The sequence below is a fragment of the Vanessa cardui genome, chromosome 7 (assembly GCF_905220365.1).
Source record: "Vanessa cardui chromosome 7, ilVanCard2.1, whole genome shotgun sequence".
NCBI classification, from domain to species: Eukaryota; Metazoa; Arthropoda; class Insecta; order Lepidoptera; family Nymphalidae; genus Vanessa; species Vanessa cardui.
This window is the reverse complement of record NC_061129.1, coordinates 11,309,780-11,337,779: the sequence shown is the minus strand read 5'-3', so window position 1 is coordinate 11,337,779 and position 28,000 is coordinate 11,309,780. Positions and strand designations below refer to the sequence as shown.

General features: G+C 33.3%; 2 protein-coding genes across 2 annotated transcripts in view; one reads left to right on the top strand and one right to left on the bottom strand.

Annotated features, from left to right (window-relative positions):
• LOC124530782 (mitoguardin) overlaps window positions 1-28,000 on the bottom strand; it is a 50,617-nt gene that overhangs the window by 11,427 nt on the left and 11,190 nt on the right. The window lies entirely within an intron of this gene.
• LOC124530783 (protein unzipped) lies at window positions 71-28,000 on the top strand. The gene is made up of 3 exons (XM_047105056.1): window positions 71-343; window positions 24,806-25,016; window positions 25,096-28,000. Exons 2-3 carry the CDS (start codon window positions 24,815-24,817, stop codon window positions 26,244-26,246), a joined length of 1,353 nt encoding a protein of 450 aa, XP_046961012.1. The 5' UTR covers window positions 71-343; window positions 24,806-24,814; the 3' UTR covers window positions 26,247-28,000.

Sequence of the window (28,000 nt, the reverse complement as noted above, 5' to 3'; positions counted from 1 at the left end):
TGGTAGGGCGACCGCTGCGCGGGGTATCGCCGCGTCGCTTCGTCGCTCGTCGCGAGCTGAGCGATCTGTGATCCGCGATACCGCGCCGCACCGACCGGCCTCACGCCAGTCTACTAAAGGCTCTGCACTGCAGCGGTGCCCTATCGACATACTTTGCGAGTTAAATCATTCGATTTCACTTGCTCAGAAACATCGTACGTTTGTGGATTACTTCGTATCATCACTATCCAGTGCTTCAACGATCTCAGTGATAGTGCGTTTATAGTAGTAACCGATTTTAGTGATTCTTCGAAGCTTCTTTGCTCATCCCGCGCTTATTGACGCCGGTCTTTTCCAACAACAGGTAAGAACAAAACAAGAACGTTAGATAAAATTAACCAAAAAAAGTACTTCAATTAATTGGTCGTGTAATGTTTCTAAAATTTATCAACGACGCATCATACGTACCTTTTTGCATAAAAATTGTAAAGCACATTATTTTAAAAATAATAATCCTATAAGGGTAAATCCTTTTTAATATTAGAAGTTGAAGCAATGAAATGAAAAACTTTTTTGATATTTAACATTATTCATTGTTTTGTTTACGATCGTTGCGACAACGGCACAGGCAATCCAATGATGTAATTGTAAGAAATATGTCTGTCAGCTATTAGACTGGAGTAATATAATAATATTTAAGAATACAAGGACCTCCTAACACGTTTCTTACAAACCGGTTCGTGCACGTTGTTTGGCCGACAAGACTTATGCAATGGACAAACCCTCAACCAGCGACCTACCTATGAGCTCATCCGGTCACGGAAGATAACTTTTTATCTGGTTATCCGTTACTTTCTATTATATTATGACTTATATATTTTAATTTCAAAATAAACGCGGACCTATGACAGTTAAATCAAAATCATAAATAAACTCCGATGGAGTAATACCGCGAAATCACGGAATGTGCAATCGCAACATCTGCTAACGAAAAAAACTTTGGATATCGCATTGTCAGCGGCAGCTGCGCTTAATCCACGTGCCCATCGAATTATTTCAAATAATCACGTACAATCGCCAGTAATACTTGCCTTATATTCAATAGCCAGCAAGGATATAAAATAAATGAATTCGAATTCTTACGAATATGATGTAGCTTAACAAATATTTTCGTGATTCACATCTTACTTTTAACGACCAATTTCCGGTTGCGTTGGGCATACATAATGAATTAACCGTCTCTTAAATTACTTTAGTTTAATTTACACCTTTACGGTATCAGCTATTGTTCTATTGCACGCGATCAGCAGATCATGCTATACTTCGTGGGGACAAAAAATCTTCAAAGTTTATAGAAGGGCTTATAGAAACTCAAGCTTGTCGGCCAAAGTCGTCGCGCCACCGACCACTTGGCGTCGACGTATCGATCTGCCAGACCATAGTCTTTATGTCATATGAATTAGGAAGTTTACTTAGAGTCAAATTAAGAAATTTGCTTCGGCATATTTATATAAACTTTATGGGAAAACTGTTACATATTCTTCAAACATACTCAGTGTTTTCAGGCGATTTCTAGGTCACGTTGCTATAATATAATCGTTGGTATCTAGAAAGCCGTCTGCAACAAGTTGCTATTTAAGTAGTTATGTTTGGGTTTTATTTTTCTACTGGTTCTCCAAAGCTTTAAAAAATAGCAATTGAACATTTTTGAACATCGCAAATTACCAAATAATAAGCATCACCGGCCGATGGCTAGCGACCAATTTCCGTTCCTTTGATTAGCTCATTCCGCCATTGATTAATTGCTTTGCATTTGGAGCTAATAATTAGATAACAACCTTAGTTCATTCACCTACAGATGTTCGTTTCTAGGCAGCAAAAGCTTTAATAAATAATCCAATATTGACTTAAATAATATTGCCCCTTTACTGTCGAGATTACTTTAATTGAAATTCAGACTACTGAGATCGTGGCAGTTACGACGAAAGTATTTCCGCGAGGCAATAAGCGGCCTTGTCGGCTGGAAAATTGTGCCAATTTTCAGGGAGCGCCCTCTCCAACGTGTAATTAAATTTGAAAAAAATCATACAGAATAAATTTACCAGAAGTCACGTTGAGTATGATTTAGTTTAAGCCGTATACAGTATCTATAATATTATTTTTTCTTCTAAAAATTCATGCCTTTCGTTGCAATAAACAATAATTGTATTATAATTAATCTAAATGTATCATCACTTAGTAAATTGTTGTTGACTGTATAGGTATTTAGAGAATACGTTGTTAGTCATGTAATTTATATAAAACTGGGCCACGTCCCTGGAGACTGCACGAAGGAGCAGAGGAAAGCTTTCGTAATGTCCACTAGGTGTCATAAAATCGGGGTTTCAGATTTCTTTATGACAAAGGGGTTGAGTTATGCAGAGAGAAGGCGTAATAACCGTGAATAATGGACACTTTAACAATGGTATGTCGATGTAACAATCAGCAAGGTCACTGTGTTAACGAAGGCTTAGGGTCTAACCCCGTTTTGGTGATTTGATAAGGGTCTGGCTGAACGAAGAACGATTCTCGTATTCGTATGCAGGCCGCGGCTGTGCGGCTAAAGCGATCGATACGCGCCCGCGCGACGATGCCGCCTCGCGAGCATCTACCACAGTTTCGACAAATACGTTAGATAGAAATACGTTAGTTTATTCATTGTAAACATAAGTATTTCCTTTTAATTTTTTACGCGCTACTTTATATTTCGGTTTTAATCTTAAATTAATATATTTATAGGACTAAATAAAAATACAATTAATAATGAACATTATCATTAGAATAAATCAAGAGAATAATAAAAGAACTCAACAATTCCTTTTTTTGAGATCATCACTGTCGCAGGCTTTGGAAGGAAAAAAATAATTTACACAAGCAAACTGACTATTGAGCAAGAAACGCCTCGGCCGGTGACCGCGTGGCCCTGATCTTGACGAAAATATTACGAATACTAACATTAAATAAATATTTGATAACAGAGATAATGTCCTCGTATATTATTAAATAGACAGATAATATCCAACACATATATAGTGAGGGTATGCAGAATAAACAAATTACAAGAAAATTTCGCAAAGAATAGTTGCGTAACACAGAATAAGCAGATTTTAGATATCTAGGAGATGAATCATGATTATGTCTTATAATATAATGAAACCCAAAACCTTAAATCTGAATACAGTGTCGTTGAAATGGAAAATATTTTAGCATTGATACTAAAATTGTAGAATATGTGGGCCGTATTTATTTTATTGATAATGGATACACCCTCGCTCGTCGGAGTGTTCACTAACTGTTTACTAATAGCTTAATGCACTTCCACTGGCTGTCAGTCGGACCACTAAGTAAGGGGAGCTGCTGTACGAGGGAGCTGTTACAAACGAGCATTTTGCAAACCTTGTTTTATCAAAGATATTTATAACACGTTTCAACATTTGGTTGTGCATACTAAAATATGAATACGTAAATGATCTAAAGTTATTTTATTCACATACAAGGTATTAAGGTACACATTAGTCAAGACGTAAGTCGTGACCAGTGTAATACATTGCTTAGAAACAATTTTCCTATTTTCCTTATATACAATTTTAAGGTAGTGTTTATTATAAGTTTCCTCTTGCAATATACATATGCCAAAGTTGTTACAAAAACGAAATATTTAAAACATTTCGCTCTATCGATACAAAAGGCCCTGTCCAGATACATTACAAATTAAAGTATGTCATGATGCTTGTTCATCGTGAACGATCGCCATGGAAATTAATATAAAATAATATTTACAACGCCAATTAAAACGTTTGTAATAACAACGCGTAATTCCATGGTCCTTTATTGGGCCAATTAGTCAAATTATAAAGATGTTTCGGAATGTGGGTTGCATTTATTTTTTATTTTCACTGAGACTAAGAATTGATGCTGAAGATTTATAAGAGGTGGTTTTATCAATTACAAGTTTAAAGCAAAGATACTAAAAAAAATGTATACAGTTTTGTGTCGGATATAATTTTTTTTTATTTCATTGTAATCACTATTAAAGAAAATGAAATCTTGTATGCTTATAAAACCCATCAGACGATAAATAGAAAAAACACAATACATTTTCGTGCATAGGTACCTGGATGCCGGCCTTTATGTTTTTTCTTACTCGGCCATTGATCCCCATATAAGACGACCCTTGGCCCGACAATGATTTGAAAGGGGGCTCAGCAAGCAGCTGTTCTATTCTTTGAGATACCAAATTCTTATTATTGTAGCGGGTGGAAGTCACCGAGTCAGAAATGCTTGGCATTACGAAAAAAAATCAGTATTTTCCTATTTTTTAAGCAACATTAGGCATTACGTAAACTAAATTAGCAATTTCATGAAGCCACATTCCGCATGAAACAGACGGATAAGTAGAAAATTTAATTAAGAACAACCACAGCTAAAAATATATTCAGCTTTTTCTCAAGCAACGAAATATCTCTAACTTTTTTTTGTTACATTACTGATAGGCGTCTCATTTGCATTTTTTATGAGCTGGTTTCTTTATAATAATAAAATATGTCTTTTTAATTTTCCTCATTGGCATACAACTAGTTATAATGCTAACTCCATGTGGAGGTAGCAAACAGCGCCGTGTCGATTCGGCATAAACAACGTTCATACCAGAAGGTTGTGTTGTTACTAGTTTTAGAGATTTCCGTGAAATAAAGGCGTATCGAGAGTTGGTTTGAGTTCATGGTCGACGTAACAATCGAATCGATTCTGCGAGCTTTAGTTTTTGTAATTCGAAACCAACATTTACTGCCCATATTGAATAACCAATCACAAAAATTAACACAACATATTGGCAATGTGTGAACAGTTAACTATCGAGAACATTTTGATTTATATTTACAATTTTACCATACAACTCGATAAACTCTAAAGATTACGAATGTATTTTATAAGTAACAACTTTCTTTTTATGCAATCCCGGAAAATGTCACTAGTAAATACATTAGTGTATTATGGGAAGTCATTATTAAGCTGTCTCAGTAAAACACACGATGAAGCTTGATAACATTAATTACACACATCAACAAGCGTTCATGTCGACCATTGCGAGGAAATTGAATTAACAGCAGACATTTCAATGGTGTTTTATTCTTATTGGTATATTTCCTATAAATATATGTTATTTCAATAGGTTGTGAAAAATTAATTTGTAAACACTAATTTTTTTATGACCAATCCCAAACTTACACTGGCACATATTACATTTAAGAATCTAACATTCGAATTATTTTTTCTTCATCATTACGTTCAAGCTACTGAAATGCCACAGGTGGTTATGTCAGGTGTTCGATGAGACATTCGAGATTATAAAAAAGGTACGGTGACACCGAAGCACTAACAACTACGTCCCCCTACGCTTATTGGCGGCGCGTGCGCATCCACGTGTTCAAGTCCGTTCAACCGTTTAACTAAGCTAATACTTGTGATAATCATTATCATGTTAAATTGCTGTAGCCGACGATATCAGTTATGTTAATGGTCTGTAAATTACTAATGAACTATATTTATACTGAATAGACTTCCTTACAAATTATTCGAGTTTCTATTAACCTTGATTTAGTCCACATCATGACTATAATAGACACCTAAATCAACATTTAACATTGCTACAAAAGAACCCGCACCATATCCACACTCAGTGGCTATAATTTAATATCCGCTCGAAAAATAATCCTATTTCCTCAGTGATGCTATAATATAGTTATGTGGTGTTGCTTAGATGTTAGTTGAAACAAGACCTGGGCAATTAAGTGAAAGCCGCCCACCTTCTGCGATATTTGGTAACGACTATGCAACGCATGCGAGCGAAGATTATAGTTCCTTATACGCGGAGAATGACCTAGTCTTGTAAAGGTATTGAGTGCACCTAGAAGTATAGTTTTCTTAGACTTCCGTTCCAAATGTTGACAGGTGATCGTTTGGGTGTTTGTCTGTGATGGACATTGGAAACGTCACTTTGGTAAGTGGTTCAAAATAATTCAAACAAAATACAATATTATATCGTAATATTATATTGGTACAAGAATGAATGTAAGTACTTATGAATGTTCGATTTAGATGCGTGGTGATATTCGTAAAAATTACTCAGCCTCTATTTACTGGCGTAATTGAAAGGTTATATCAATATTGTCGGTTAATGTAAGCCAATATTGGCAACAAAATTATGAATGAATGATGTTTCCATTACTTGCCAATGAGACTTATTCAGCCTTTTAGCTCAAGGTCGCCGCCTATCCCAAAGGTTTACATCAAGGACTTGCTCGGACGGTAGCGAGTAACCTTCGCTTTTCTCTCCTTGTCCTTTGTTCCCCCGTTCCTATCTTTCTATTTTTATCTCGCTCGGACTGTATTGAGCTTTCTATTTTGATCAACTCTTTGTTATTTATAACATCGGTCTTTGCTTTATACAAAAGCGTACCAGACACTTAATATTAAAGCTAAACATAAATAAGTATTTTGTATAGTGATTATCACAGTTATTTGAAATTCAAAATTTGTCCGGCAAAAAAATCGGATGGTTGTAATTATAATGATACAATTACAACGGAACATATCAACGAGGTGACGATAAAAAATCAGGAAGCCATTGCAATTCATGGTGATCCACTTCCTGTGGGTTCCCTTGTCGCGGCGGACCGTTTGTTAACGGTTATCCCTCATTATAGTTTTAATTACATACTACTATTATGATATTCTTACTATGTGCCAAGAGAGTAATTAAACTAGAAATATTAATTTCTGCGATAACACAGTTGCCATAATAGGACCGATGGTTCGTTAAGTCATTTGTAACGTAATTTACCTAAAATTTTAACATGAAAATTCGCTTATCATTCTAAGTCGAAATTAACGAAGCAATGTTTCCGCCAGCGCAAAAACATTAAGTAACTTTATTAGCCGAACAATGGCGAAACTCAAAACACTAAATAAACAAATCGAGAACCTTCCATTCGGTGTACACAAAGGAATATTACTAGTCGAGTATTGAAGCGGACAATGCGCCGGTAACGGGACAAGTCACTAATTGTGAACCGAGCACCAAGCTCTTCCGTTACTGCGCTGTCGAGCCATAAGCCATAACACTCTCGGGAACTGACATGCCACCATTAAAACGTCTCGACTAGAGTGAACCGCTGATATAATAGCAGCTGATACTACGTTGTACCAGGCTTACCTTTATTTCTTGGAATCTTACAAAAGATAGCATTATTCACAGGAGGCTCTGAGAATTTTATTTAATAGAGCGCGCATACACCAGCGGGACTTATTATAACTTTATTCTTTTCTTATGTTTTATAATTCATAAATTCATCTCAGTCTTATTTCATATTTTAGTTATAACTTTATTTAAAGGTACATTTTAAAGACACGCGTTTAAACGTAATAGTCTTTTAGACATTGCGGTGGAGAGAACGCTTTGTAAACCGCGCTAGTCGGCTCGTTGGAGCTGACAAAAGCTTAGTTTGTGGTTGAAAGCACGATTCTCTTCTGGAATCCAGCTACGTACATTCGGATAACGGTGCTCTATTTTGAATGTACGCGATCTCAAAGTTAATCGATTTCATCCAAAGAAACGATGTTTTTTATTTATTGCGTTTTTAACCGACCTTAAATGTTTATAACTGTTTTTGGTATTTCTAAAAAGATTATTTTATAAATAGTATAGAAATGATAACACCTTGTAGAGTGATATTTTGACTCGGTAATACAAGTCTCCAATTAGTCGGTAATGTGTCATTCACTAATAACAATGGGATCATAATTTCATCAAATTCGAATCGTTCTAAGGCGCGCATAGTTTGAAGTAACGTGTCAGGACTATGAATGGTAGGATGAGACTTATTATTAATTCTGGACAGAACTCAACAACAAAGCACGTACTGTTTTATATCTGTCAACGGTAATGAATATTGTCTTAAAAAATATGTTACATATATTACGCACATAATTTTTTTCCAATTTTGGAAAGTATGTTAATGTTAACAACCAGTAATTATAATTAAAGAAAAATATTATTTAATTATAATTATTATAATAAGTTTATTTATCACTTAGGTATGTAATATAACAAATATTTGTTTATGTGTAACTTTATAAGCTCATAGTTTATATAAGAAAGAATATTAATGAAATTACAAAACGTCGATAAAAATAATATTACGACAGATTGTTTAAAGTTTTTAATATAAATATTTGTAAAGTAAACGAATACACTACACTTGATAGCTTGTTGACTTGTTTAAGAAGCTTTAAAAACTCTCAACGTCAAAACAAACAAACTCTCTGATTCACTCACGAGACGTGAATAGGTACATCACGAAAAAGTACACTTTAATATATCACTTAGATCCATTTATAAATATGATGCGGGAACATTTCAAATCATATTTAGTGCACCTATCGCGGTTTATATTTATGTAAGGAGGTGTAGAGGTGGCTTTAAACAGGCAAATAGCTCGCTAGTGTTGCAACTTGCGACATCTCAACAGGAGACGTGTTGAGCTTAACAAGCTCTTGACTTGTACGCTACCGCAAGGGTCGTACGCGTGCACTGACTTGGGCAAAGGGTACTTTACTTCCACCAGACGAGCACAAACATCGCGCGCCTCGCTTTAGGTATGGAACCAAAAAGTTTACCGTAATAAGAAAAGAAGTTGAAGACAACTTCCTCGACCGTACATTTTACTCGTCTTAGGCACGTTTTCTTTCCTTTCGCTAAATGTTCTAGATTAAAAATGTACTTTTGCGTATTTTTTTTTAAGTGTACATAAAAAATCATATATTACTTCTATTGAAAATTAAAAAGCTCTTTAGTACGTAACTCAATAAAATGTCTGAGGTACATCAATATAACATAAAAGATTAAAGGTGAAATCATTTATTTTTGGATATCAATGATCATAAACCGTGTACTTGAAGTTCAAGAGGCCGTTCGCGACCCACGTCCGTAGCAGTAAACTATGCATCTTTATTGTTATTGCTGTAGTATTACGCTAATATTTATAAACAATTTAAAATGTAATACAAAACAAATACCTACGTCTTTGATTATATTCGTATCTTGTGTAACTGTTGCAAAATCATTTTGATAGTATAAGTTGTAAGGAAATCTCAGGGCGACATATGAAATTACAAACAATATTTTTTCGGCATATCACATTACGAATGCACTCCGAGTGTGACTCCCGTTAGCCCATGCTTCACCGGTCAACCATTTCTTATTACGTATATTATAATCTAACAAGGATCGGTGATGTAGACTAACATAATGATATTATTATTTTTTATTCATCAAAACTCCTTGGAATAAAATCGAATCGATATAAAATCTAAATTTATTAAATTGATGCTAATTGAAATCAAATGGGTCTTACTTAAAAGCCAAAATGTGGAAAAAAAAAATCGTTAAGCTTGTTAAATCATACGCGTTGATATAAACAACCTTATAGTATAGTAATTACAAATTGTAATACGTAATACTTGGTATAACTAAAGTTATTTTACGCTCTTAAATGATTGATCGTTGTACATCGACCTCATGATTATACCTAATGACGTCATAGAATTATATTATATAGTATTAAGGATGTAATAACTATAATAACATAGCTTAAATAGATAAAAAATAACTCGATACGCTCTTTAGTTTCATTCATTATAATGCGTCAACGAATTAATTTCCTGTCGATATTACAAATAAATACTATATTTCCCACTTAAACGAACGAAATGCATCATCAAGCCGTCATTACTCTTTTCATAAATGAAAACATAAATGCATTGTTCCTTTATCGAAGCTGTCGACCAATAATAGTTTCAAACGCTTAATATGAAACCTTTTCAAACGTCAAGCTGAGCATCTTAAGAACGTTTAAAGTATGTACTTCGTATAACGAAGCTCAGTGGTGAAAGAATAGCGTTTTATTTATGTACCCACGTTATCATGAAATGGCAGAGGTCCGTTTATTTGTATTTCACATGTTAACCGCTTTCCAGTTAAGATTCGCGAATGTATTGAGCATTGAAGATGCGATGGTGACCGATGACTCATCACAATGAGCCGCGTTCATCGACCCGCCCTCACGACTTGAAGCCGTTATCGTCAAATTGCTCTTACCGTATTTTTGCAACGAACTCCGAAATAGGTACTATAACCAAATACAGCACTACAATATAAGTTGCTACAAATTACCAATTGAATTCGATAATAGTCACAGATTACTACGAGTAATACTATTAAGGCGAATTATTTTATTGATTCATTCTTCCCAGTCCATGTTGAGTCACTATAACGCAAGTGACGTCATTAAAACTGGAGATCATAGTAGTTTTGTACCCTTCGCTAGTGCACGTATTAGTCACGAGATATAAATGTGTTTTAAAGTTATAGCATCCTAGAGTAATGAGTAATAATAATAATAATAACCTGTAACGCATTTGTCTGAATTGCGTTTGAAACTTTCGGACTTTGTAATTGTTTAATGGTCCGTTATCCAATTACTCTGCATCGTGGATTACAATTACAATAAATATCATTAAAATTAGTATTATTTTTTATTTAATAATATTTTTAACGTAGGTATATTCATTTTAGTATAAAGATAAGGTCATTAGCGATTTTTTTTGCGAAGGGAAATGACAAAGCCTCTAATCTATACCAACTATTAATAGTAATACACCCATAGAGACGCATCTTCCTTAATTTCATTCAAAAGGTACAGATGTTCATTATATTTGAGTAGGATTTCTATCCTATTATACGCAAATATGAATATATCGTATTACATGAAACCACTAATTTATTTCCCATCCAGGATTAGTTAAATGCATTAGAATTCAATGTTGGATGTTATGATTTTAATAAGCGTTCGTGGCTGTACACTTCAGCTTGTTGACGACAACTTCGGCGGAGTTAGGAAGTTAATTAGTGAGATATTGCGGTGTTTATTAGAGCAGTCTGTTTGGGTTAAGTTAGGCGACAGTAATTAACGCAGAGTTTGAAAGGGTTCGGTATAATACCAAAAGCTGCCTGAATTTTCTACAGTTATTGCCTATACATCAAAGGAACCTGCCGTTTTTATTACCGATCCTTTTTTGTTTTGATTAGAAACAAAAAATCCATGGATTAGGAAACAGTGGTTTCTTTGTTTCGTTTCATAATAATTTTAATTAATAGTCCGAGAAACCATTACCAGATTTTGAACACGATCCAACTTTAAAAAATATATCGTTCCTACTTAACAGTATCTGTAATTGCGTCGAGATAAAATCAAACATGCTCTGAGTGAGCCAGAAGATCGGGAACTGTGGCACATTTACATTTTGCCCAGTAATTCCGGGACCCTGTCGGCAATAAATACGTAATGTACCGATATCGATTACAGGGCAAAGGAGGGGTGTTTTTATTACACAGCAGGTATGACATCAGCGAAAGCTAAAGTTTGCTCTTGACATAAATTCCAACGGAGAAAAGGGAACAATGACGCCATAAATTGTCATACATTAAGAGCATAACATATTATAACGTATACTGACTTTATAATAATTTTCCTGATATATATTAAATTCAGACGTGCATTACAAGCTCCAATAAAAAAAATAATTGAATTTAGTCGAGACACGAGGATAAACTAATGAGCAAGTAAAGCGACCCTCCGGACTGGTTAGGTAGTGTTTGAGGGTACCTACTGAGATTTTGAATAAATAAAATGCAATTAAAAGCAGGGAGTGTTAGCACAATCCGACCCTCGTGACGAGAGGTTCTGTATAAAATATTGACGTAATAATGTATTTGTTTCCAACACTCGAAAAATGTTACAAACATACTTTTTTGTAAAAATATTTGTCATTTTCTTATTTTATAAAGTTCCACCATATCTAAGCTGAGTAGACTAAGAATTAGCTTTAAATGTTTCACTAATTTGTAGCCACTGAACATAAAATAAATAGCCACGTGCAGGGAGTTTCCATGGCAACTGAAGAAACTACGTCGTTTACATCCCCTGCCGTTTTCGATCCGTGCTGACGTTTCTACTGTTTCTACGTATAGGTACCGAGTCTAGTAACAAAATAGATCAAACTTAATTCAACAACTGTAAAAAATCAAGAACTGTAATTCTCATAAATTCTCCTATGAATCTCTTACCTTAAATAAAAAACTAACTATTAACAAGAAAATTGTTTCAAAATATGTATCGAATACTTTTATGAATTAAATAAAATGTATATTTAGCAACAATTTGAATTCAATAGCATTCATTACAGATTAAAAATCTTCAATGTAATATATTTCCACAAGCTTTTCAAATCATTGACCCGTAATAATAACTCCATTGAACAAAGGGCCGGCAGATTACGCCAGGCAATTTGGGATTCGGAGGGCGGAGGCGGCCCAGACCTTATCTTAACTCGGATGACGTATGTTATGTTTCATACCGAATTCTGAATATTTTAGTACAAAACTTTACTCTTATAATAATAATTATCAACCAACCGTAACCTATAAGTGTTCGAGAGACTACCGATTTCGCGGTTTCTATAAGAAATAAAATTTACAATTTGGCTTTTCTATGTATGTTTGATCTGTTTTACATAATATGTGAGGGGAGATACGTCTGAATACGTCACTAGGTTTGTCCAAACGATGTAATCGTTTAGTGGTTCGCCTGAAATGCATTATGTCCCTTCGGTTATTCGAGCCCTGTGAGTGTGTGGTGTGTTTTGATCGGATTCCCCCATTGGAAATCCCTACATCCATGTGCACTTTTGTGGTTAATTGGACAATTTCGCAGGACGGTATAATATGGAGCGCAATGTTTTGACTATCGTTGACAATATTTCGAAATATGTATGCATACGTATATTATTATTTGATTCTATACTCTACACAGTTCTCGTTCAGTACACTATTCTCGTTGTAAACACTAAAAATTCCGTTAACATAACTGTACATTTGATTAATCTTATCGTCAACTTGTAAGTGGAAACAAAAGATTGGAAAAATAGAACGGCGTCCATAAAAGTTCCTATGTAATTGAAATGCGACCTAATATCAACACTATCGAGACTGAAGGAACGGAGTCTGCTCCAATTGACTGTAAGATAAATCTTATAATACATTTACAAATGTGTAGTCTGATTTCAATACTAATTAATGGCTTACTTATCTTCATGATGAATATGTTAAGCCGTGCAAATCTATTCTTTCTAATTACGTAAGACAAATTTTACTTTAAAGAAAACCGGGAACAAAATGAAGTTAACATCGTACCTTCGCTGTAGGAAATGAATAGGTCGGTTAAAGACACTTATTAGATTCGAGAAGTTGAGACATTGTAGGTATACAAAGACGCTGGTATCTGGTTTCTAAGTGTTCATTGTAACAAGTCACAATGGGTCCGTTGCCGTGGCGAAGGCCAAACCACCGCTGCATAACGACTGCATTATCACATAAGTCGGTGCAATGTGTCGCGTTTAAACCAATGATAACGATTTAACCACACATCTATTTTATGAAACCGCATGAAATTTTGTGTAAATTAATGTTAAAATATGTAACCTCATTTGATAAAGCCATTTAATTTTATATTTGCAATTGTGTATTATGCACTCGTATATTTATTCTTTTCGAAACTATCTTTATCACTTAAAAAGGAAAGAAGAGGTGGTCACAGTTTATGCAATAAATTAATTGTGCGGTAACCCAAAGCAGTTTCAATTCCCCTGCATTTGGTTAACCACAAACGCAGCTTTAATAGAATATCATCCGCAGCTTTCAGATAGGATACGACAGATGGATGTAAAACGGCTTAATTGATGTAAAAAGAAAGGTTTATCTTAATTGACGATATATTTGCAAGGTTTAAAATAGACAAGACTGCAGTACTACTAATTAAAGCCTTAATTGGATGTTGTTAAAGTGCAACGTCTAATCATATAGCATGTCATGAATAGTGGTTAGGTTTTGGTATAATTCTTTGATAAAAATATAAATTATGGATGAATCCTGAGACTTGAATGCTTTCCCATAAGATTAGGAGTGTTAAAGAATTCAGAGTGTATTTGTGATTGAGCAAACAAATACTCTGGGTGTAAACAGCTAGGGACATATTCATCTATTTGCGTAACTACAGGCAAGGGACTTACTATCACAGATTCTATGGAGATGTGAAATGTGTTATACTTAATGTATGGACAAAGGAGACCTTACCATGAGTTTATTTGTCCATTTGCCTCCTATTTTTTGTTCTTTGAATATACATCTTTTATATATTTTAAGTGGAATAAATAGTAAACAAATATTTATATTAAAACAACTATAAAATGCTCATAATCTAGAAACCAATTCATAAGTACCTGTATATTTTTAAACTGAATAGTGCCAACTTTTAAAAAGTAATCGATGATGGAATGCTAATGAATAGGAAATCGACGTATCGAACCGAGTCGCGCCGTGCAAAAAACGACAAATTGAAAAATTCAATGGAATTCTTCAGTGATGTCATCACTGCTCTAAAAATAGTCCGTTTCACAACTGGTTCGGGAGCGTGTGCCCACTGTTATCCTGCTAAGAGACAGGATGAAATAAACAAGTCGCAATTTGACGAATGCACTTCATAGGAATTTCGTACGTCAAAAATGCTTCTAACTAAAAATTATCAGAACTTCTCAAGACATACTAATCAACATCATAAGCTGTTTGAAAAAAAACTTATTTACTTTAAAATCTAAGTTTTAATAGTAACCCAAAGGGTATACTCGTATAAACGCAGCGTTTACTAATAAGTTTATTTTTTACTCTAGAATGTATTAATGATCATAATATAATTAGTACTGATTTATATACAGTGTAAACTCCATGTAACGTCACTCGATTTAACGGCAAACTCTCTAAAGCGTCGAAATCAATTGGTTTTAGTTGGTTTACCTTGTATTCTATACAATGATACACTCTACATAACATCACACCCACTCTCAATAACGACAAAAATTGAGAAATAAAAATTAAGTTTTTTTCCTTTTAAGTTGCTAAAATTAGAAAAAACTGCGCATCTGTGTACGTTCTTTTGTCGCTTTATTATTCTAGCCCTCAATAAACTCGAATGTCGGCACCACGCATTAGGAACTTTCTAAGAAATTCGTTAATTTGTTTACAAATTGGGATTGAGTCATGGATTACAACGTTATCATATGTATTCTACGGTTGATGAGGTGGAAACAGAACTTGAGTTTGATAGCGACGACGACCTTCCATTAACTGAGTGGATTCAGCAGGTCAACATGACAGGAAATACGGTAAATTTTCAAACCTACATCGAAGTAGACAACTGCCTGTTTACAACGGCTTCACTCACAGACATAGAAATTTTGGATTCAGTGAGAAAAAAAAACTGAGGTTCAAGAATAAAGAGATGAAGAAGATGAGACGGATGAGCTTGAGCCTCCGCCAAGCGTTAAAGAAGTTCTGAAAGCAGCTAAATTATTGGAAAATTACTTTCTTTTATATAAGATATAAATAAAAAAATTAAAAATATACAACAAAATTAACATCATAAAAGGCGTCAGACAAAAATAACAGAGTATACGCAATAGCGTTCAAATAAGATATATGTATTTTTTGTACATAACTACTAACAATAGACTAAAATAAACTTTTTTTTCGAATTCTGATTTTTCTTCTCTTCGTTTAACGACCACTCTTTATAACGCCATAAAATGCACAGTCCCTTCAGTGTCGTTATATAGAGTTTACACTGTATATTCAATCACTAATAAAAAATAAAAATATAAGAAAAATGCGCAGCGGTCATTCAATGCTAGGACAAATTTATCGTTCATCTCTGTCCCAAGGTGATAATGTAGAAAAATATTTAATAAATAGTGTTATATAAGTGGGCCAGCGTGTCGACTGTCGTCAGCATGACAGTATCATAAGTGCTACTATTATCGACAATCAGACGACCTTGCAGCTCGTTGTGGCAAATCGTGGGGAGCCAGATTGTCATCCTCCATTCCGGCATCCGCCTTACGTGCATTTTTATTATGTTATTCATACCGCGGAATTTTTTTGTATGATTTGCACACTAATTGACGTTAGATGGAAAAGATACATAACACACGATTTCATTGCCGGCGCTTCAATTGTACTGGAGGATATCGTGTAGATAAATAGGTCATTGCTGACATATCGCAGCATTAATTATGGGATAGTAGCATTAATGTGATACAAACATTCTCAGCGGGAGCAATCATTAACTGGCTGTTTCGTAAGTTTATGTACATATGTATATAGTTATTTTTCGATTTTATTCCTTTTATTTTACTCATGGTATACAAACAATATTTATGTGTAATAAATATTACCACATTTATTATTAAAAAATATAAATAATTTGATTTTAAATTTATTATATAATTTGACCTAGTAATTACTCTTACACCATATTGGGGTTTAATATTTATTTTCTCATTAATTCGCCAACATTAAATTACAATGTGCAGTCTAATGTTGCTTGACCATTAGAGCAGATATAGTGATACAAGATTTATTATCTCTAAATGTAATTAGTCCCGAGCTTGATTTATCACTTACTTTTGCCTTTAAATGAGCCGTCGCCATTTATCTATATTGAATTGCGGTCGTCGACACGTCGTTTTAATGACAATAATAATAAACCTAAATTCATTAAAAACTACAATGTGAATTTTTAGTCACGCTTTCGAACGGAAATGTACATATTCATTTGAATACGCACTATTTTATCCTGTAAATCTCCCAACACCGTCACGCTTCGCAAGCTCTGCTGATTGCTGTTGATACCTTGACTGCAAGCGATAATGCATTATGTTGCTCGACGTGAAATCAAATCAGGAATTACTAACAACATTATAAGCATATTTGAACTTTCTTTATGTATGAGTTGCAATTCGATACCAGTGGCGCCTCCATTAATGTATTGGACACTGACATCGCTATTCAGGGCACGTGCAGACCATTGCGTGATGACTAGCGGCAAGTCTACAACACTTACGGTTACTAACCAGCTATTAGCGTCTGTAACATTAATAGATAAAACCAATGTAGCAGATAAAGTAAATGCATAATTTATTGTATGAAAGTATAAATACTTATAGCATAGTTTTAATTACAAAACGATGTAGTTGAGAACGTCTGAATTGGCTAACGCCGAGCGATCATTTAATTGTATTGTCGAGTACGTCTAGAGCGCGAGTTACGTCGACAGCGCGAGGCGAACCCGCATCCTATTGTTTTAAGAGCTTTACACTGATACGAGAATGACTGTTATGAATGAGTCAGTTGCGGTTACCCTAAGCTATCTACGTTTTATGTGTAAAGAACAGTTAGGCTCGCAAACGACATCGAATACACGATCGGTCTAATATTTACCTTATTTATATCATTAATAAAATCAATTCTTGTGACCTCATTTCTAGGATAACTTTGAAACGTTTGTAGCATTGTTATCTTTATTTGACAATATTCATAGTATATTGTAGAGATCGTAACACAATAACATCAACATTGCGAAATACTGTTACTAGAGCATAAAGCACAGCATTCTACTGGATATGAAATGACTCTTAACGCATAGTGTTATTCCCACGCTATCAGCTGGTTCATGCGCCAGTGCGTAAGCGCAGCAACCCGCAACACCGAGTACCGAACACGTCACTAACGCTGAGCATATTGGCGCCAGATAACTGCAACGCAAGCTTTGATTTCTTATACGTACTTATATGTATTGGTTTTATATGTAAAGTAAGATTTTATCATTGTTTTATTAAGAAGTAATCTTTAATCGTTTCAAAACGTAATACCAGATCATTTTGTCAACATTGCTAAATTATTGTCAACTATATGTAAAAGTAACATAAAATCTTTTGCTGATATGTAATTTTTGTACTGTTAATGTATTCGATTGTACAACGGCAGACACAAACGATAATAAAGAGAACAATATAGAGAATGATTTATTGACAGTTAGCCAGTAGGCGGCGCCGCCCGGGAGAGCAATTTACACTGCCGCAAAAAGTCACCGGCAGATTGGCACAGTGTATTGTCACTTGTCACAAGTTAAATTATAGTTTATAGTTGACTTCTCTTTGAGTGCAACTAGCGGATCAACGTACGGTATGACGTTCAATTAACTACATACAGTATCTTATGAAGTTACAGATTCCAAACCAGTCGATTCTCCATTCAATGAATGAACATTTCTTTCGTTAGTTATGTTTAAATGCACTATTATATTCGATAGATAGAGTAATGGCACCGACACAACGGTTATTCCAACCGGTTTAAGATGAGTGAGCGTTGAGCCACTGTATTTACAAACACGAGGGTCAAAAATGGTGCTTCTGAAAGTTAAAAAAGTCATGTGTGAAAAATATGCACTATAGAGAAGCGTACAAGACTGTATTTAATTATGTCTTATTTCGTAATATAAAACATACTTTTTAAGGTCGACGACGCTCATGTTATACCATTTATTGCTACCCCGGTGAGTTAATAAAGTAATTGTATAGAAAAGTATCTCAGAGTAACATTCGAACTCATTACACTAGCTATTGAGATGTGATCGGATAACAAAACCACCATAATTACCTAACTGTACCGACTGACGAAGTTCAAAGTCATAGTAGCATAGCCGGCATTGTTCTTGAACAAATGGTGAGAAATTTCGACAGGCCAATCTCATTAAGTTACAACTTTTCTAGAAGGGAAGTACATACTTCGATAATGCAATAACAAAATACTTTACACCTAAGTGTTTACATAAACGTCACATCGCTCAGTGGTAATTCAACAAGCCAAGCTTCGGTCGTCAAAGCAAGCACTGGTGATAATATATGTAAGCATGAATATGATAATTGGCCATGATGTGACGCGAGCAATATACACGACACATAATTCTATCTCGTTTTATTGTAACTAAATTCCTACATGATTTAAAGTAAAAATCGTATTTAAGATGTCGGTGTTAATTTACCTTCATCATTACATTATTTATTTTTGTCAAAAATGAATAAATAAAATGGTTGAAGTCTGGACGAAAATATTGAACACTTCACGCGCAGAATTTAATTAGTTTAATACCTAAGCCAATGCAATTCCCGTAGAGCTGACGTTAATGGAATAAAGGAGTAAAAGCTTAGTGCTGTTTCTCTTTGCAAAAGGAACAAAGATAAGTTACTTTCTAGGTATTCAGTCGACGGTGAGACTAGGGACCGACTTGTAAGGCTTTCAATTAACTATAACCTTCCACGAGATTAAATGTAATGATGAAGATATGATGATATTTTGGTAGTTACATTCTGAGAAACACCTGTTATGGGTTTGATTTTATGTTAAAGAATTACCAAGGATTATGATAAAGAAAGCAATGTGGTGCACCTAAGCCTATTCCGTATTAAACGGGCGTCACTAATCCTCTACTTTATTGATTGCTCCTATACAAATAATGCGATTACTGTGCAAGCAGTCCACTTTGGAGAAGGGTCGTTTTTCACATGCGTGCGGCTATGCGAAAGGGCTATAAAAAGTTCACATAAAAATATATTTGAAATTCTTTAAATCAAAACACATAACAGTAAATTATATTATGATTACTTTATATAATATACATTTTTGGTAACAGGATTCTAAGTATCTTGTGCCACTGGATAACTAATCCTTCAAACTGAAAATAACAATAACATTGGTCTTTGGCGGTAGAATGTGTACGCAAAAGGCTTGAACAATGCTCTACCATCTAATAATATATACACTGTTTATAGATATGACTATTTTTACTTTAATTTTAATAATCTGTAAGTGATGGTACACTCTTTTGATAAACGGTCTACAATATAGCAATACAACCATGAATCCAGAGTATCACATTGTCAAGCGGCTCGCGATACATAAATCACGGCCATCTGTCATTATTACACCGTTGGTTCTTTGAGAGCTTTCATAATAATAAGTACCTTTTATACTTCGAAGGCGATTAAGATTATTTGACGTTACTTTCGTTGAAATTAATTATTAAGATAAGTAAATATAAAGTCAAGAGTTTTTAAGCTGAAGTATACGAAAGTCAAACAAATATTTCTCGATTTTTGTATGGATAAAAATTAACTATTTAAATCAGATTCGGATTCTTACATTTTTGCATATAAATGTTGCAATTTGCATTATTTTAATATGCATCATGACAAATTACATTGACATTGAAATATACGAACGTGCGTAAGTTTTATAGACTATGTAATAGTTAAATAATCGTAAATACAAACGACCTCCAGCTGACCACGTACTGGTGTAATAATGTTTACTATAAAAGTTATATTATTGACTAGAATGTGTGTGTAAACACAATGATATCATCTCTATGACGATATCATTATAGAAATTATTAGATTATACGTGAGATTAATGTTTATTTGCTGTAAATAACATCAATATTATTGATGTATTTTAAATAGTAACATCAAATATATATATAGGCTTTTTATGATATCTGTATAAATTTTTGAGTCCGTGAAATTTTGTATAATTAAATTGGAATACGTCTAAACGTATATATTTTTAGGTTTGCAATTAAGTGGTCAGTATCTTTGCTAGATAATCACTCAAAGCTTGTTAGGTATGGATATCGAAGATGTGAAACTATTTGTATACACATATATAACACATAACATATGATAATTTCAGCATACAACATTATCGTGTAATAAAAACTGCATTGCTAATTAATTCTACTAATATCGTTTTTATAATATTACTAATCGTTACTTGGGTGTTGACTCAAATTAATCCGATTTTAAATTATAATAAGGATTAAAATAATTATCCTTTTTAAAATATATATACCACTATTTTTTTTTATTGGAAACCCTTTTAATCATATATAAAACGTGTCCATTATTATTTAAAAAAAAAGAGTTGTATTTTTAAAAATTAAACATGCACCGGTATGTATAAAAGCATCTGCGTAGCTGTATCAGCTTCTTGTATGCATATCTAGAGATACGTCTGTAGATCGAGCAATTGTTCGTAACAAGTGAGGAGGACTCAAACAAGAGATTTCCTTGTTTTATTGGAAGTGGTGTTTCCCCTCGTCACGTCGGGTGTTACACAAGCAGACGATTCAAGAACATTGTGCTGGAAATTGGTATTTCTGAACGTAATCAAAGCGGATATAATCGTTAATTCATTTATGAACGTTTAAGTAATAACGAAAAAATTAGCAAAAAATATATATTTACTTCTAAATGTGGGACAAGGCAATACAATTTGTTACGGAATTATTGATTTTTTTCGTCTGTCAGTTCCATAAATAAACGTTATCCGTTCAAACATCGTACAATACGCACATACACTGGCATGATATGAATTTCTACTTAATAATAGTAATTACATACAAATATGCCGATGTAATTTTCAAATGTTTTGATCATAATTCATTCTGCGTCCGGGATGTAAGTAATTGAATGGAAAATGTCTATATATTTTTTAGTATCAAAAGGACCGGATTTTTTGTAACTTAACAATACCACTAAACAACAAAGTGGATGTATATTACGTAGTGATACTAATCAATACGAAGATTACTATAATATAATAATAACTAGAGTCAAAGATGACCTAACCGCTAACAATGGCGCCTATAGAAGTTGTAGCGTCTGAATAATATTAATTAATTTCCTACTTGTATCTCATAACCCGCCTACGCTGTAAATGCCACAACGCATCACATTATAATATTTCAATGCTAAGATAACCTTTGGCATTGGAGACATTTTTATAAAACGTTGTTTTAAAAGGGACAGACTAATTGTAAGTAAGCATCACAAATAACACTCTGAAAAAATATTGATGTTTGTTCCCAATGTTCTTTATCATAGGAAAATTTGTTTTACTTCCAGTTCGCTTTACCCACAACTATTCATACTAAAAGTATTAGAATAGCTTTATATATGCTGGTATTTTTTTTATATTAGCGGGATTCTATTAAAATTCTTCCAATGCGGTTAACCATGGGCTGACCTCAAATAAATGGGATGGCAAGCAAATTATGATGATTGCAGTATTTAAGTTTTTTTTTCTGTTCAAGCATATCTACTCTATTTATGCGCAAAACATACTGCCAATGTCACTTGATGTGATAAAAAAGCACATATTAGATTATATCTTAATTTTTAATTGATTAATTACCTATTGAATATATTTCCTTATTAATATCACAATTATATAATTCAAATTTTTAACACAACTTTTTACAAAGTCTAATTACCACATTACAATAAAATATGAAGTATTTAATATTAATTAAAATCTATTACAAGTGATATCAATTTTAAAAACGTCGTAAATTGTTTTTATCACTGATCTCGCATTGACATTGTTATATTTTTTATTTAAAGCAATTACGGAACTGTTACGTCATGTTCAAAAATAACTCTTACCATGAACATTTGAAGGTGAATATTTGGTACCAACGTCACGTTATGGTTTTTATATGGCGTCCTACCTACAGAACAATCTACTTATCAATAACAACTGTGCGATGTTTTTATAAGTATCCAGTGTTCTAAAGCTTATGCTGTGGCCGTAACATAAGCAATATATCAATACTTGATTAAATAACAAACGGACAGGGCGTTAGGATTTCTGTCGGACTAAATGGCCCGTGTCAATCCTCAATTGAACTTATTAATTGAATTAAATGCATTGGTTACGATGCCAACTATAATTTATTAGTTATTAGGATTTATTATGTTATCTATTATTTTTCTGTTGTTTTATTTTTAATCTGCCGAATTATTTTTAAATAAGATGAGATCTATTATTTTGTTACAACATTTCTACTCATATATTCAGTAAAATTAAGCAAAGTTTTCAAAATTTGATTATGATTAAGTATCTTATATGTCTGGTCTATTAAACGCGATAGTAACAGAACATTTTGCGCTCAATATTCTATCGTAGAAATTTGCAATACAAAAAATACTTTAGGTATCCTCGATGTTTATGAAATTAAATCGTTTATATAAATAAAGATCAAACTGGACTGTTCTAGTAACGTCAATCATAACATAATCCTTTACCTAAAACGACCTCTGAAAATATAACCCTGAAATGTAGAATTATTTAGAATAAATTAAAGGCTTTTATTTTAAACCGGTTCTAAAATGAGATAAATTTCTATGTGTGCGCTATAACTTGGCACTAAGTACATATTAACATGTGTAATCGAAATGTGTAAATCACATGTGTGTGTTAAATTATTTTATGATATAAAACGTGCTTGACGACAAGAATACGAAATAAAAAAAAAGCGAAAAACGTGACTATTCGCTAACTGAGAATCTGTAGACTAGTCCATTCTATTAACTTTGAAGATATTTATGTGAATATAAATCTTACCCTCTTGATTTACGCTAGATATACAGCGATGGGGTAGATAGGAGACGGTATTTGGGTAAGGGTTTTTATTTAGTAAATATATTTCGGATTTTATTGATATTAGCTCAGTTATTTATAGTACATGAAAATATAAAGTAACCTTTAAACCGGACGTCAGTTGCATTCGATCGATTTGTTTGGCGCCATCGAGCCCACCCCACGCGTAACGTGTCTAACTCTGCTTGTACATAGGTAAACATTCAAGAAACAAGAATATGTTTATGTATATGCCAAAATAAGAAAGCTACAAACAATATAACTCCTTTTAAAAATATTATATATGTCTATTATTATTTCTATTCTATCACAAATCACAAAACTCTTAGCATCTAAGAATAAGTATGCGCCGCATTTATCAAAATATATTAACGTAAAATTAGATATAAATATGTTAGAACTGAAACGATTAAAACAAAATAATTTATATGTGTGTAATCGAATGGATTAAAGAATGAATAATATCTCGGTTTGAAATATAAATATGTAGTAATAAGGGGTAATGAGTTTGTCCAATACTATGCCTGCTTCATTGAAATGGCAATAGAAGAATAGCAGAAAGAGAGTATTCTAAAATAAATAACAGAAGTTTAGTTACAAATGTAAATTTTGTTTACATTTTTAGCTCTGTGTCTCATTTTAAGGTATTGTCAATCTGCACGGTGAAGCAAAATTGCTTCGGTAACTTTGTCGCGAAAATTGAGTTTTGAAGCGATCGCACCACAACCTTGTTTACTTTAACCTACATCCGCTCACCCTTCGTATTGGCACTTAACTTCATCTTTATTCAATTTTATATGTTGATAACAAAATATACCTATATTTAGAAAATATGAGAAAATCCCTTAATAAAAAAAATCTGTATGTATGTATTGCTCTTGAAATTCTTTGATTATGAAATAATAAAGAAAAGTAGAATATGTTATTACAAAATGAAATGACATTAAATAGCTTGTAGAATTTCCAAAAGTACCAATCATCCATTGATATAGTGTATTCAATATTAGTTTTATATAAAGAAACATTTTACTTTCAACAGGACTGTAAAATTTTAGCGACAAATAATATTAATGTTACATTTTATTACTGAAAAAAAAAATACAGTAGACTAAGTTATTGGACCGAAGTTCACTTGGCAATAAGCCAAGAGCCCCGGCTCTATCTGCATTGCTTAAAATTTATTTCAATGTAAAACAAAACTGCGTTGAGGCTTAACCTGAATATGAGGGCAATATTTACCCAATTTTAAAACATATATTTTAAAGTAATACTTGTTTACAGAAGCCAACAATGAAGAAGACGAAAAATTGTGGGTGTGGATGGTGGGTGGTGTTACTGACAGCCACGCTCGCAGTGGGGACACTGGCTGATGCTGGCGTAGGTCTCTTTAACGCTAGACTTAAACAAGTCATCACCTCTAGCACTCTGAAATGGGCTAATTTGAAAAAAGAAGCAATGGAATATTACGTCGCCGGAGCTGATTCTGAAAAAGGTAAGAAAAAATAACAGCAGATTACAATTATTAATACAAATGTTTGCTCTAACAATTACTAACTTTCATTTATTTCTAGGTCCGATATATGTGTGCAGAACTCGACATGAAGGTGATATGCTTTTGGGACAACTTAGGCCGGACTACACTTCGTGTGCCGTATCAGGAAGTAAAAGTTATAACGTATTTGAAGTGTTGGAAAATATTGAAAATGCTTCTTTAATCATGTGGAAATCGTGGAACAAATTTAACTCAAAACCTAGCGGTGCTGTTGTGGGAGATTCTTCCGGTGATTCCGTTTTTATTGGACGAATGAAAGCGGAAAGTGGATTTTCACACAACATTGGAAGAATTATTTACGAAAGTACTGTGGGATTTCTGTTCACCTTTGATGAAAAAAATAAAGAAATAGAAGAAAACAGTGGAGAAATTTTAGTAGAAATAGAACCTTTGAGTTATAAATTGGAAAATGTCGAGTTAGATTTGGAAACGCTGCACGAAAGACAAACAGATCCTCAAGTGTATGAGGAACGAATTTTAAGAAACGACGATGATGCCGGTGCTACGGTTACAACAGAAATTGAATATAAATATAACTACACTTTGTCCTGGGGACACGGTCATGGAATTGCTATCGGCTTAAATACAACCATAGAAATGAATGACGGTACTTTATTGCAACAAATTGAATGGGCTAATCCATTTTCTGAAGAAAGAAAAGAATTGTACAAACTGGAAAAATACCTTGAACCGGGGACGGCTTGCAATGTTACGTTCAGAGGTAATAATACAGATCGTGACGTGCTCTATACGGCGAAATTGGTAACATTCTACAAAGATAACAATGCGCGATCGAGACAAATGAGAGGAGAGCGAATCGAGAACACGGTTGAGGTCGAAGCAATCTACGGTGAAATTTACTACACAGTTAATAATACACTAGTGCCAACAACGACGACCACCACTACCACTACAACTTCGACGACTACGACTACCACTCAAGCTCCGGCACCTCTACCACCATCAGTCGAGAAAAACGATGTCGGGATGATAATGGATAGTAACGATATTTTAGGCGACAGCGGCGAAGATATGGTAAAAGCTCCACCCGTGAAGGAAGACATCAATCGCTCCGTAGTCGGAGGCCTCGGTAGCAATCCCAACGCTGCCAGCAGCGATAGGATCATTGTCTTAACATTATTTGTATCGTTATTCGCTCTATTGCTATAAATTATTGCCACAAACATAGCTTTCCTTGTAAATAAAAAGATTATATCATTGACATTATAGTTGCTTGACGTTATTATATATGCGGCAACTAAGCTTTACGCAGTTGTTTATTGGCCGAGACTAGGCTAGTCTATCTCGGTACATTTTGTAAATAAAGAACGTTTTTGTTTACAAGACATTCCTGTTAAATATTTTCATTCCAATTGTATAAATTGAAAACCTTTTAACATCTTATTGTATATAGATTTTGTAAATAGTTAAGAATATGGAAGTCGCAGAGCGACAACAAAATATCTTCAAAATGAGCGATAAATTGATTAGGCTTGTTGATTGGAATAAGCAAATACAGCACTGTTACCAATCCACAGAAATCGCAATCCGTTGTATTAAGTAAAGGCTATTAAAAACGCAAGCAATTCCAATAATTTATTAACACTCAAATGTAATATATTGCAAGATAATGTTTTAAAATAATTTAACGATCTGATCATTATAATTTAAATAGTTTTTTTTTTCGAAGCGAGAGTATAATGTACCTTATAAGTTATCTACGCATATTTTTTTGAATCATCAATTATCATAACTTGCTTAGCTTAAAATGACATGTAACGTCCTTATATAGACCTCGTTATATGTTTATCTGTATTTCTTACTCTATTTTTTACTGTTCATACATCAACGACACATAATTCCAACGGAAATATTAACGATCATTGTATTAAATCGATAACATATCTCTTCATTACCTCTTTTAATTTTTATCTTGTTTGTTATTTTTAGTTATAATAAGACATGAATTTTAAAATCCAGAATAAAAGATATTATTTGTATTTTTAAAAGCTTTTAGCGGTAGATATTTAATTTATTTGTTTTAGGTTAATGAGAAAATTAATTATAAACTTAAGTTCCGTACATGTATTATTGAGAAATATTTAGACATAACTAAAACTTTGTTATTACCAAAGTTAAATTTCTTTAAAAGTCTACATAATTTTAAGAGTAATCGTTTATGAAACAGTAGCTTCCCGTTAAGCGATTCATCAGAAACGTACACCAATTAGCAAATTAAAATAAATATAAGTCTTATGTTGCTTAGCTGTGTATCGTGAAAGTGAAAAGAATAAATATTTTTATATGGACAAATGTCGAGCCGGTGCATACTACCCCCGAAAGGTTAAAAGTGCGCACCTGCCCTTACATTTATCAATATTATTATGTATGTACGCGCCCTAAAGTAATATAACATTTCGTATATCGTAGTGTCATTAATTCGAAATCACGTGTCCATAGAATTATAAAACAAATATTGTTATGTGATTTATATTTAGTATCAAAACCCGAATCTCATTATTAACGTTATTTGTAAAGATCAATATCCCACCTAGTGTAACATTATCTAGTAAGATTTAGAAATATTACAAATTATCATTGAAATGTATTAATCCAAATATAGAGAGATGTCAGACGCGTAAGCTTGTATCACATGATTGCCTGCAAAAATGTAACGATGACTCTGTATTGCAATACATAATATTTTACATAATCGTGTTGAAATCGGTATAAAAGTTTCCAAGTATTCGCCATACCTATATAAATAAATCTGTTTTATGTAACATATTTATTTATTTGCTTCTATTAGATCCTCATTGTGAAAATTAAAAATATATTCATGAATCTTTAACATCAAGATTGTTTGCGAAGCATAATTGTGATGTTCTATGTAAGTTTTGTTTTCAATCATTAAAGTGTAATTA

What these genes read in the sequence shown, in the direction of transcription:
- LOC124530783 (XM_047105056.1), top strand. Translation starts at nt 24,815, where the DNA reads ATGAAGAAGACGAAAAATTGTGGGTGTGGATGGTGGGTGGTGTTACTG. An exon ending in CGGAGCTGATTCTGAAAAAG is followed by an intron (nt 25,017 to 25,095) that starts GTAAGAAAAAAT and finishes ATTTATTTCTAG; the next exon opens with GTCCGATATATGTGTGCAGA.